Genomic DNA, 12,820 nt, shown 5'->3' on the forward strand with positions numbered 1-12,820 from the left:
TTGTGTGTTAGAGTGTTTTGATTCACCCAAATTTGTCTAAGAATTTGTTTACTTTGTTCTTGTCTTAATTTAATTATTTTCGTCGAAAATCAACCCCATCTTATTTCTTTGAGTCATATTAATTAGAACTTGTCTTAGATTATGTTTTTAAGTGTTTTAGTTCATTAGAAAACCAAAATTTGTCCAAGTTTGTGTGAGAGTCCCAAAATTGCCCAGATTGTGTTTTTAAGGTAGTTTTGAGTGTTTAGGGGCTGTTTTGAGTCTTTTGGTTTGTTTTAGTGTTTTAAAGTATAGTTTTGCATTCTTTGAGTCTAGTTAGTGTTTTAAACTTTGTTTTCACGTTTTCAAGTCAGTTTCCAAGTGATTTAGCAATCCCTCCTAATCCCCGGCCTAGAACGATCCCTACTTACATACTTTACTACAATTGATAAAAAGAGGGTTTAATTTGTGTGTTTAGTTATTTTACGCATCACCAAACGTGGGACGGAACTCGTCCGTCCCACTCTGTTCCGTCCCGTCCCACGTACCAAACGCACCCTTAGAGTAAGTCCACTTCAAAAGACTTTGTGTCAGCACCCAACGCATTTATTTACTTAAATAAACAATAATAGATCACAGTGAACAGTAATAGGCCAAATCATCTCCACCCCTAAAAATACGCTGGCATCCTGCCCATTTAATATTATATTATTTTATTCAAAACAATTAATATTTTATCATTTAATTTATTTTTTATTTTTTCTTCCTTTCTCTCTCTGGTTCTTTATTTCTCTCTCTTTCTCTCTCTATCTATTTTTTTCTCCCTCTCTTTTCCAGCTCACTCCCGTGAGCTTTCCTTCTTCTTCCTCTTCAAAATCTTCAACAAATCAAACACAAAATATTATTTTTGTAATCCCTGGAGCTCAAAGAACCCAACCTTGGCCTTGCATGCGGTATCGGTGCATGGTGCGAGGTCCTACTATTGAAGCCGAGAGCTTGAGCTCTCCTTAGATCTCTCTCCCCTTGTTCGCTTCTGCGGGTCCAAGGGTTTCGGTGCTGCTAGATCTCTCTCAGCGATTCGAATCCCTTTCCGGGTTTGAATGCTCTCTTTCTGTCTCTCTCTCTCTCCGCGGTGGACTCACACTTCACGGCTGCATCGCATCCGTATATCCCGCCGATTCCATGACCCCGAATAAAATTAAAAAAAAGTGTCTGACGCCACGCTAGCGTCAACATGGCATCAGATGACCCGGTCCCTAGGTCTGTCAATTTTGGGCTAGCCTAGAGACCAGCTTGGGCTGGGTGCCAGTCAATCCCGTGGGCTGGAGTGAATTGGCTGTGTGCCAGGCCAGTTTTTTTACTGGGTGCTGGGCTATTCCACCTCTGGTGGACTTGCTCTTAGTGGTGACTTAATTCTTCAATATTTCCTTATTCATTTTATATATTACTAGCCTTCATACAAGCGCATCCATTTTTGAATCACGGCATGCTACACACAACTTACACATTTTAAATATATTTATATGCATGAATTGCTTCAATATTTTTTTTATGACAAAAAGAAAGTCAACTATTTGGACTAAATGAATAATATTAGATCTTGCTAGAAGAAATTCCTCATAAACTAATCAAAGCAACTAAATCCACATAATAAAATTGCTCTTTTAATTTTCATCTACATTCTATTGAATTTACATTAAAAATAGAGAAAATAATATTTAATAGGCAACTGATTGAATCACATTATTGCTTCCCCATTGTGAGACTAAACCCACCCCTCCCCCCTTAGTGTAGATAATATCGTTTATTAAAAAAATAAGATCATTTGACAATTAATTGAATCACATTATTATGGGAATGCGAAATACCTTTTTTATAACTGGCAGTACGCCTCTTAAGTATTTAAAAATAGAGAAAATAATATTTAATAATGATAAATTAGGTTCTCATCTCTCATTTCTCCTTCTCATTAATTGAAACCTTATTCCTTTTTCATTTTTTGATCAAGGTCCCTTGACTTTTCTTCATGTTATTGACACACCTGGACCTAAATCGAGGCATGATGGCCGTCACGTGAGGGTGACATAGCCATGTCCGCTGTGCGGAAGTGAAGGTGATAAGATAATGTGGGTAAATAAAAATCAAACTAACTTACACTAGACTAGTATATAAGTAAGAGTGGAACTGTAGATGCACATAATCAGAGCGTAGATATCAAAGTGCAGTCCAACATGCTAAATACTAATTATACAGGGTATGAAAGAAAACCCTACATTGATGGATGTCTGTCAGAACCGCTGTAGAGTCCTCATGAGCCACCAACATGAACTTCTAACTAGAACCAGGAGGGGCGCAAAACAGAAAACATGAGTGGGCAAAAACAAAGCTTTTTAAAATCATTTATCTTTCCAAAAACAATAACCCTTCACTGTAAAACATGTATAATTTCCCAGAAAATAATAATACATATGTATATAGAAATTATGCTCGAGAGTAGTGAAAACCAAGTATATGCCATGTCAAGTATTCCAACAATGAAATAAGTAAGCCAGGTGAAATAAATCAATATAAAGTGATATGTCAACCGGAGTCACCTAAAGTGACCTGTACGGCTGAACCTATAGCTTATCTACCAAATCCTACACACAAGTCGGAACCACCTAATGTGGTCTATACAACAGGCTAGGTGTAATTAAATACACTCAAGTGCTACGATCATGTGAAGGTTGTGCTATGAATCGCAAGTCACCTACGAGTCAGAATCACCTAATGTGGTCTATACGACAGGTTGGCACCTGCATTGGATCCAAGGTGAGCATACGGTGTGGAAAGTGAATGATCACGTGAAGGCTAGGCCTTGGCCTCGGGCGGAGCACTAACACCAGGGTGCAGGATAATGAGCACTAAATGCCTCTAAACAATACCATACACACTGCAATCACTACCATCAATATATACTCACTTGAAGCTTACATGGGCGTCCACAACGTCATGCTATAATATGCATAGCTATAGTAATGCACATACTAAAATGTATTGCAATCGACATGGCATTTAAGAATGTAAATCCATTTAAAACAATTTTTGGGAAAATGTAAAACATATATATATATATATATATATATAACAAAAGCCCACTCACTGGTATGTAGCAGGGTCGTAAACCCCCAAGTCTCGCCTGGCTAAGCTCATCCTCCGGGAACGTCTCGCCTATATGTGAAACCACTAATTTAACGATAATTTAAGCACACAATCAAAACCGTATAATAACTTCTCATACATTTCTCAATTGGGGTGTTTGAATATACCATCGTGGCCTACTCAACACCACAAGCATCCATATTTTTAGAATAATTTTTCGATGACCCACGCACCCTCACGCGTAGGCACGTTGGACGGAAACTTTAACGCCGTTAGAGAATATTCCGTTAAATATACCTGATGCCGTTAGTATATTCCGTCAAAGTTGATGGAATATTCTCCTTTCTTCTCTGGTGGGTCGCCGGTCGCCGTTGCGTCGCCGGTTTCTGGAAAAATTTAAAATTTCAATATCTCACTCAGTTTTCAACCAAATTCCACGAATTTTATATCAATTTGAAGCCCTAAACAAGAACAACATGTTCTTACCTCTTAAAGGTCCTAAAACCGATGAAAAACAGTCAGAAAGTAGCTCGACACAACCGGCCAAACTAGAAGCTTGATAAACCCAAATGTTCCGACGTTCTAACCACTCCAAAATTAGCCTAGGATCCTAATAGAATTTCTTAGGACCCTTTTTTAGCCTTAAAATCCCATGAAATATCCACGATCACGTCGGAGTAACAGGGTGTCTCGCTGGAGCTCACGAATTCCAGGGTTCTCGAGGTCTTTGCGTTAAACAAATGGTATAAATGGGATCGTGAGCTTATGAGGAACACGATGGAAGTCCTTAAAGGTTCGATATGTGGTGTTTAGGTGATGTTTATGAGTTGGAGATCACAGTTATATGGACGGGAAGGAAATTTAGAGAAGAGAGAGGAAAGATGAAGGTTACATGTGTGTGTGTGTGTGTTTTGTCACAGGTTGTCCAGCAATAAACAAAATCATAAGCCCTAATTGGGCTATGGAAATTAAGGCATAACAATTGGGTCCAATTGAATATAAAACCAATCCAATTTTGATTGGGTTATGGATTGTAGGAATTAAGGCGATTAGTGGCATATGATGACAACCCAAATTATCTTTATCTATTTGTAACATTTTCGTTACAAATCCGATGCGACCCTAATTCGCGTCAATTCTCTAGTGATGTTGAGCACAATTTAATTACGTCAATGAAAAATAATTTAAGATTATCTACGTACATCCACTTCACAAGGCCAACGAGGGTAAAATAGTCATTTCCATGTTTTCAAGGATAAAATATATAATTATTCGGGACGGGTCATCACATCATTATTTGAATATTAAATTTAATTACAAGTCATTAAATTAGTACTAGGTTGATTAAACCTTATTCCTTTTTTATTTTTTCTCTTCGCTTAGAAGTGAGAGATCTTAGTTCGAATCTCATAGATGACGACTTCGATACCAAATTAGGCTGCCCATATCATTTTCAAATATAATCTTTTTAGTATTTTTTTCTTCATATATTTCTATTTATAATTTGTACCCTTTTTTTTAATTTATACCAATATTCTTTTTAGTTTTAATTTGTACCCATAATTTTGAATTTTAATATGTACCCATATTTTCAATTTAATTTGTACCCATAGTTTTGAATTTTAATAAGTACCCAAAATTTTTAATTTAATTTATACCAATATTTTTTTTATGAACGTACCCATGCTAATTATATGTGTTTATTTTATGTTTTAAAATATGTCAAAAGTTATTTCTTGCACTATATTAATAATTGCATGAATACATTTTTTTTTTGCTAGAACTATGAGAAAAATGAATTACTCTATTATTGATTTTTTAAGTAATTGTTATATTTATAACAATATTATTTGAATTTGTTTAAATTTTATAATTTGTGGGATATTAAATGCATAAATGTATGAGTTAAATCCCTTAAATGATGCTAGGGACATTGATTAAACTATTTAAACAAATAAGGTTTCATTCTAACAACTAGGTTGATTAGGGACCGAAACCAAAATGACCTATTTAATAAACAAATGATTGAATTACATTATTGTGTGCGTGTGAAAGACATTTTTTACCACCAACGGTACACACCTCTTAAGATGTTTTGAACATGATTAAAAATAAAGAAAATAATGTTTAATAAACAACTGATTGAATCACATTATTGCTAGTCTATTGTGAGGCTAAGCTCACCCAATCTGCCTTAGTGTAGATAATTTCGTTTGTTAAAAAAAACAATAATTTGACAACTAATTGAATCACATTGTTATGCGCGTGCAAATGACCTTTATTATAACCAGCACTACGCGCTTCTTAAGATGTTTTAAACGTGTTTAAAAATAGAGAAAATAATATTTAATAAACAATTGATTGAATCACATTATTGTTAGCCCATTGTGAGGTACTAACAAAAAAAAATTAAAAAAAAAACACTGTACAAAAAATTTAATTATTAAAGAAATACTGTTTATATGACAAAAATACCCCTGCATTATTTGATGCATTATTTTGGGTTACTTTTGAACTTTTTTGTTTGGGGGGCATTTTTATCCCCTTATTTTTGGTGAAGCCGTGGCCCCACAATGAAGTTGCTTGTCACAGCCCGTCCCGAAATATTTAGTTTCGACGGTGTGAAAGGACTATTTTGCCCTTGGATGTTTTGTGTGATTGTGTGGTTTAAGTTGAAAGTGAACTAATACCTTAAGTCCCTATTATTTGGAACTAATTAGGACTTAAAGTTGTTATGGTTTTGTGGTTGTTGGAAGTCAAAAACTTTGGACCACACACACACCCCAACTCTCTCTTTTCCCGTGTACTCTCTCTCTCTCCTCCCTCTCGATTTTCTTCTGTTTCTGTCAACTTTGTATGGACGAACTCCAAGCCTTCCATTTCAAGCACGGATTGAGGTTTTAAAGGTAACATTCAAACTCCTTGCATGCCTAAGAGTTGATTTATACCTTTATTTGGCCTCAAAACCTTCGAAACCTAGTTTCTCACGAACTCCGATTTAGGTATTGTTCATGCACTAATTATTGTGAGGTTTTTAGGAGTTTTTAAGGGCATATGAAGCTTTGAATCATCCTCACGAAGCTCGGAGAAGAAAATGAAGTGATTTGGACATCGGAAAGTTGAGTTTCGACGAGTTGTAGGTTTAGCCGGATTATCGAGGGATTTTTCAAAGAGTTCCGTGGGTTTTAAGGCTTTTGAAAGGTATGGTTGTATTCTACTAGTGTTAAGCTTTAAATTGGTTAAGTTTCATGCAATTTGGTTGAGAAATGGACGAGAAATGAAAGTTTTAAAGTTTTCCAGTTTCTGGCGACGGCGACGGTCGCTTAAGTACGAAGGTAAAGGATGACGGAATATTCCTAATGGCATTTGTTAGTTTTAACGGTTTCCGTTACTTTTTAACGGAATATTCCTAACGGGGTTAAGGGATTCCATTAGGGTTCCTGCTCATGGCCGCGCGTGTTGCCGTACACTTGTCTGCGCGTGGTGGCACTAGGGACGTTGAAATTTTTTTCTAAAAATATGGGGATGTTCGTGAGGTTGTGTAAATCACGTTGGTATATTCAAGCATCCCATTTGAGCATTGTATGAGAAGTTATTAGGTAGTATTGGTTATGTGCTTTAAATAACGTTTTTATAGTTGTTTCGCATATAGGGGAGACTTATCCCAAGGACGAGCGCAGTCAAGGGAGACTCGGGGGCTACGACCCTTCGACATACCAATGAGTGGGCTTTTGGTTTTAAGTATATATGTATATGCTTGATATTTTCCCAGAAAATGCATTTGAATGAGTTATGACTTAAATTGCCATGCCAAATGTTTTAGAGTTAGATTATGCATATGATGTTGCATATATATATATATATATATAATTGTGGTGCTGAGGATGCTTAGGTAAGTCCCAGGTGAGTTCATGAATTGTGCATGTGAATAACGGTTGTGATTAATTGAGAAACATTGAGCTCATAAACCTGCACCCCGGTGTTAGTGATTTAGCAAGAGATATGACACATGCCTGTTTATAATGTCACCTCCCGCTCCATATGCTCACATTGGATCCAATTTAGGTGCACAATCTTGTTGTACAAACCATTATAGGTGGTTCTGACTCGTAGGTGACTAGCGATTTATTGCACAGCTATTATGAGAGCTTAGTATTGAGCATAACTATATTACACCCAGTCTTGTCATACATACCTTTACTATGGTTCAGACTCGTGTGTAGCGTAGTGTCGTATAGGTCACTTGCAGTGACTCCGGCTAGATTGATTAATGAGCTATGATTTCAGCCATGTAGACTTCTACAAGGGTTTCGGCTAATATGTTATTTTTCATGAATTTATTTTCACTTGAGCTACTTATTTTGCTTTATATTTTGGCATGGCATACTTATGAATATGGTTATGTTAAGCATGATTTGAATATATACATACACACACACACACACACACACACACACACACATGTTTATATTCTATTTCTAGGAAAATTATACATGTTTTACGGCGAGGGGTTAGGGCATTTTGATGATTAAATGGTTTAGAAAAGCTTTGTTTTTACCCACTCACATTTTCTGTTTTGCGCCCCTCCAGGTTTTAGGTAGACTTGCTGTTGGTGGTTTCTGACAGAATATAATATTTGTAGGATATTTTCCGGTACTGTATAACTAATACTTGTCCTACTGGACTGCACCTAGACTTTTTATGCTCTGATTAGGTGTATTTACACTTGTATCTCATTCCTAGTACTTCCTGCTTATTAGTGCAGATTAGTAGCTTTCGGTTTTTATTTATTCGTATATTTCTTATTCTTATTGCTTCCGCACTATGCACATGGCTACGTCACCCTCACATGACGGCCAACATGCATCGATCTTGATCGGGGTGTGTCATTGCTAGATTTATATATAAAGATTCACATACGGTATTTTGTATCCAACTCTGTAATTTTTTTTTTTAACAACCAATAGGGAAGAAAAATTCATTCAGGTATAAATTATAATACAAATTTGTAGACACGCTTTTTGATAGAGATGGATGGTATCATTATTCGTGGGATAATTCACTTGTACTAGCTAGCCTAGTTTGGTTGCAAAATGCTGAGACAGCAGTCATTACTCATATGCATAAGTTGTAGAATAATGCAAAGTGATGTAATCGTCTAAAATAAATAATGTGAATTATTCATGTAGGCATTTGCATTATGCGTTTATTCCATTTAGCCACCATGTTAGAGAGTAAGGAATGGTCTCCTCATCTTCACAACCCCACTCCCACTCCACTTACAGGGTGTCGGTGTCAAACAGAGCATGAATGCTCCCACATATCTTAATTTGATTCTTAAATTCCTCACCAATTTTGCCCCCAAAAAAAATCCTCATCAGTATCTACACACACACACACATCCATACATAACATATCCACACATGTATATATACGATCTCTTATTAATTTTTAGCAGGATTTCACTTTTATGTTATAGATTATTCTCACGCTGATGAGTAGTGTCGAAAAAAGATATAAGAGATAAATCAAGTAGTTAGAGAAGCATATATGCATGCATATTAGTGGCTCATACATACACACACATATATATATATATATATATATATATATATATAGAGAGAGAGAGAGAGAGAGAGAGAGAGGGAGAGAGAGAGAGAGAGAGAACATTTTATTTCTGCATATAATAAGATTCAAAACCCATATGGAATATGCCTCCATATGGCACGTTTTGTTAGAGATATATGGATCGAAGGTGACAGCTGCCTTGAAGCAAAGAACAAGCATATATGGTTTACGGTCCACACTCCACAGAGAATATAATATATTTCCTGAATAATATATATGCTCCATATCACCATCAGTATTCAACTGTGTACCGCGACGAGCATGCACATTCCTCAAGAATTTATGTCTATATATATGCACAGTACGTGGCCGTAACCAATAACCATCGATATACCAGAGTTATCTGTTCGTCATTCTTGATCTGCTACGTACTATATATATTAACTTCAAGGTAATAACATTATCTTAAATTTCTATTATATATGTTGCATGATTCACTGTCTCATACTCCATCTCCATGTACAGAATTGAATTTTATATATTATAATCTTTCGGCGTTTTAATTTACTGATCATACATGGACTGGCATATTAATACATCATGCTTTCATTATATATATACTCTTTTGGTCCTTTGTTTTGCGAGTGTTGTTTCCACTTTCAAATGAAATTGCCATGCATTCATGTATGTTCATCATTAACGTACGTAAGAACTAAGAAGGATTAGATAGATGGCCAGGATTAATTCCAAACAGGAAATAGCTCTTATGATTTCTTATTGCAAACTTAAATTATTTCAAATTAATCGTTAGCTCTTACTAATTTGTGGAACCGGCAGCTTGTTCTGCAGGTATATTCTTGAAGATGGATGCGGCCATTGGGAGGTCCGGTGGAGCCAAATATGACTGCTTGGTTTTTGGTATGATACAAATCATTCAATGGAAAACGTTAATTTGTTAAGATTTCTGGATTAGTTGTCAATGTTAATTCAACTCTTTCTTACTGCAAACCCTTTTGATTAATTAAGTGATTAATGTATTTGTGTTAAGATTTCTGGATTTGACTATTAAATGCACATTCTGCAGATTTGGATGATACTCTTTATCCCCTGAGCTATGGTCTCAACTTGGCATGTCGCAAGAATATTGAAGGTACGTATGTGTGTATATATATATATATATATATATATATATATATATATATATATATGAATCAGATATATCGATAATGTATTTACATATTATAAGTTATAGTCAAAACTACATTAAACAGTATTAACTGATGATCGAGGTTGAGCAATTACTGCAGAGTTCATGCTGCAGCAATTGCAAATAGAAGAAGGTGAGGTACCAAGGATGTGCCTGGACCTATACCGGGAATATGGGACAACCATGGCTGGTCTAAAGGTAAAATTTACAGATCACTAGCGAACTGTCCTTGCAGTTGCATTCCCCTTTAGGTTGGTGGAGTCGAGATTTTCTATCAATCTCACTTCAAATCATAGCTATATATGTATACCTTGAATTTTGATATATAGTCCCACTTAATCTCTCTCTCTCTCTCTCTCTTTCTCTCTCTATACTACATATTCATCCAGGCTCTTGGTTACGAATTTGACAATGATGAGTTTCATGCCTATGTCCACGGTAGACTGCCCTATGATGTATTGACGCACGATCTGGTGTTAAGGAACCTTCTGTTATCAATGCCCCAGAGAAAAATAGTACGTCAACTAATTAATTAAATTTGTTAAAACTTGTTTAGATGACCTGCAATTCATCCTGCACATATCTATGACATAGTTACATATAGTGGTCAAGTCGGTCTCTTTGTTTATGTAAACTAATTCATTAAGATGCTTCATTGTGTTGGTGGTTTCAGATCTTTACTAACTCAGACAGGGCGCATGCAGCTCAAGTTCTCAACAGGTTGTGCTTGGAAGATTGTTTTGAAGGCATCATATGCTTTGAAACTCTTAACCCTCCTCATAATCTTTATGATGAAACAGAAGTACTTGATTGCATGAGCAGTACTCCTACTGCAGCAGATGACCTCCGTACGGTCCTCCCAAAACAGGCACTGGAGGCTAAAGCCACTGACTTGACCGTTACTAGTCTAATTGGTCCCCCCAAGTCACCAATCCTTTGCAAACCCTCCGTGAAAGCAACTGAAGCTGCTATTCGTATTGCAAATGTTGATCCAAAGAAAACAGTAAGATCGGTCATTCAATGCTTTCTTAGCTAGACATGGAACATCGCGCTTTAATTTCATTTTATTTAGCTTCAAACAGAGATGAAGCTGTATAATGGAGATTCTTTTCCCCTTCTGTTCTCAGATTTTCTTTGATGACAGTGCTCGAAACATAGCAAGTGGGAAGGCAGCAGGACTTCATACAGTCATTGTAAGAACTATCTACATGCAACTAGGAAAAAAAATAGATCAATTGAAGCATTCAAGGATGGAAACTTCAAGCATATCACAAATAAATTAAACAAGCAACTCAACTAATTGAAGTTGAATGAAGTTTTCTGATACAATTAAGTGGAAAAACTTATGGCAGGTGGGGAGCTCAGTACTAGTGCCCGGTGCAGATCATGCGTTGAGTAGTATCCACAACATTAAAGAAGCATTGCCTGAGATATGGGAAGGGGAAGAAGGCCAACAACTCGAACAATTTATGCAGTCAAATACCGTTGAAACAGTAGTCCTAGCATAGGTCTTCTACCGTGCCACAATTTCCACCACCTTGTAATGCAAATTTCATCTAATCAAGGCTGGCGGTAATTTGGTGAAATAAATGGAATTAAAGATCTTTATGAATCCAGCCTATTATTACACTTGTAAAACGATAGAATTTAAAGAATAATTTGTGTAACTGACTCCTGGTTCTTGTATAAAACAGACTCTGTTTTGCGCAACAGGACATATGGGACACCTCCATTCTAGCTTATGTATTGGCATTTGAACTTTTCTCGGCAGCAATGAAACGTAGATGCATGATTGGTAAACTATATTCCACAAAATAATTAATATACATAATTAAGAACAACTCTGGAGTGGACACACCGGCAAGCTGCGTTCCACAGTTGTACTTTATGTCATGAAAAAGCAACTCTCCACGGTTTACGGTTTTGCATGGTAAACGAGGGAAATCTGACCTGCTTGTTTCTTGGGATTCATATTTCCTCAGAACATCAGTTCCTTCAATTACTGTTGGAATTTATTAGATTTATTTAGGAAATTAATTAGAGATTTGATTTGATTTTGTAGTAGGGTATTTTTGGCATTTACGCATTAGGATTTCTTAGGTTTATTGCTCTATAAATAGAGCTTGTAATTTAGTTTGAGAAATAAGTTAGTCACAATGTAGCCTCTTAGGGTTTTGTAGCCGTTCTGGCATTCTCAGTTTGTTTAATAATATTCTTATTATTTTGTAGTTTTGTTCGTTGCGCACTCTGATGTTCAACTTGGTATTATAGAGCGGGTTCGATCCTTAGGGTTCAATCCGTTCTTGTTGGTCGGTTTAGATTTGTTAGTTGGTATTGATTGTTTGCAAGGAAAAAGTCGATCTGACCGATCCACCACACCACTGCTATTTAGTTGTTTAAGAAGGTGTGATGTTGCACTTGTTCGCCCATAAGAAGAGAGAAAAAAGAAGGAAAAAGAAAAAAAATTGTTTGGAGTTTTTTAGGCCCCCACACGGGCAAATAAAAAATATGTTTTTTGTTTGTTTGTTTGCTCAGGTTTGTTGGGAAGCTCGCAATTGGCATCAACATTGGTATCGGCATTGGTATTGATATCGGCATTGGTATTGGCATTGGCATCGGCATTGGTATTGGCATTGGCACTGGAATTTGGAGTCTTGCATCCACATCTACTTTGGCAAACCCATGTCGTGTTCCACCATGAGTTTGACGGGGGATATTGGAATTTACTAGGTTTATTTAGGAAATTAATTAGAGATTTGATTTGATTTTGTAGTGGGTATTTTTGGCATTTACGCATTAGGGTTTCTTAGGTTTATTGCTCTATAAATAGAGCTTGTAATTTAGTTTGAGAAATAAGTGAGTCACAATGTTGCATCTTAGGGTTTTATAGCCGTTTCGGTATTCTCAGTTTGTTTAATAATATTT

The 12,820-nt window shown here is 36.2% G+C and overlaps 1 protein-coding gene across 3 annotated transcripts; it reads left to right on the plus strand.

Annotated features, from left to right (window-relative positions):
- Positions 1-6,183: 6,183 nt before the first annotated feature.
- On the plus strand, positions 6,184-11,605 carry LOC103444487 (uncharacterized protein C24B11.05). Of its 3 annotated transcripts, none has more exons than XM_070804799.1 (8): positions 6,184-6,321; positions 9,526-9,606; positions 9,773-9,838; positions 9,996-10,093; positions 10,285-10,410; positions 10,569-10,898; positions 11,023-11,088; positions 11,248-11,605. In XM_070804799.1, the coding sequence occupies exons 2-8, from the start codon at positions 9,552-9,554 to the stop codon at positions 11,401-11,403; spliced, it is 897 nt and encodes a 298-aa protein (XP_070660900.1). In that variant the 5' UTR covers positions 6,184-6,321; positions 9,526-9,551; the 3' UTR covers positions 11,404-11,605. The 3 variants fall into 3 exon arrangements, with proteins under 3 accessions (XP_070660900.1, XP_008381633.1, XP_008381634.1); XM_008383411.4 differs by lacking the exon at positions 6,184-6,321 and adding an exon at positions 8,953-9,139; XM_008383412.4 differs by lacking the exon at positions 6,184-6,321 and adding an exon at positions 9,027-9,139 and having other exon boundaries at positions 9,538-9,606.
- The last annotated feature ends 1,215 nt before the right edge of the window (positions 11,606-12,820 follow it).

This window comes from Malus domestica, chromosome 09 (assembly GCF_042453785.1).
Source record: "Malus domestica chromosome 09, GDT2T_hap1".
Classification (NCBI taxonomy): Eukaryota; Viridiplantae; Streptophyta; class Magnoliopsida; order Rosales; family Rosaceae; genus Malus; species Malus domestica.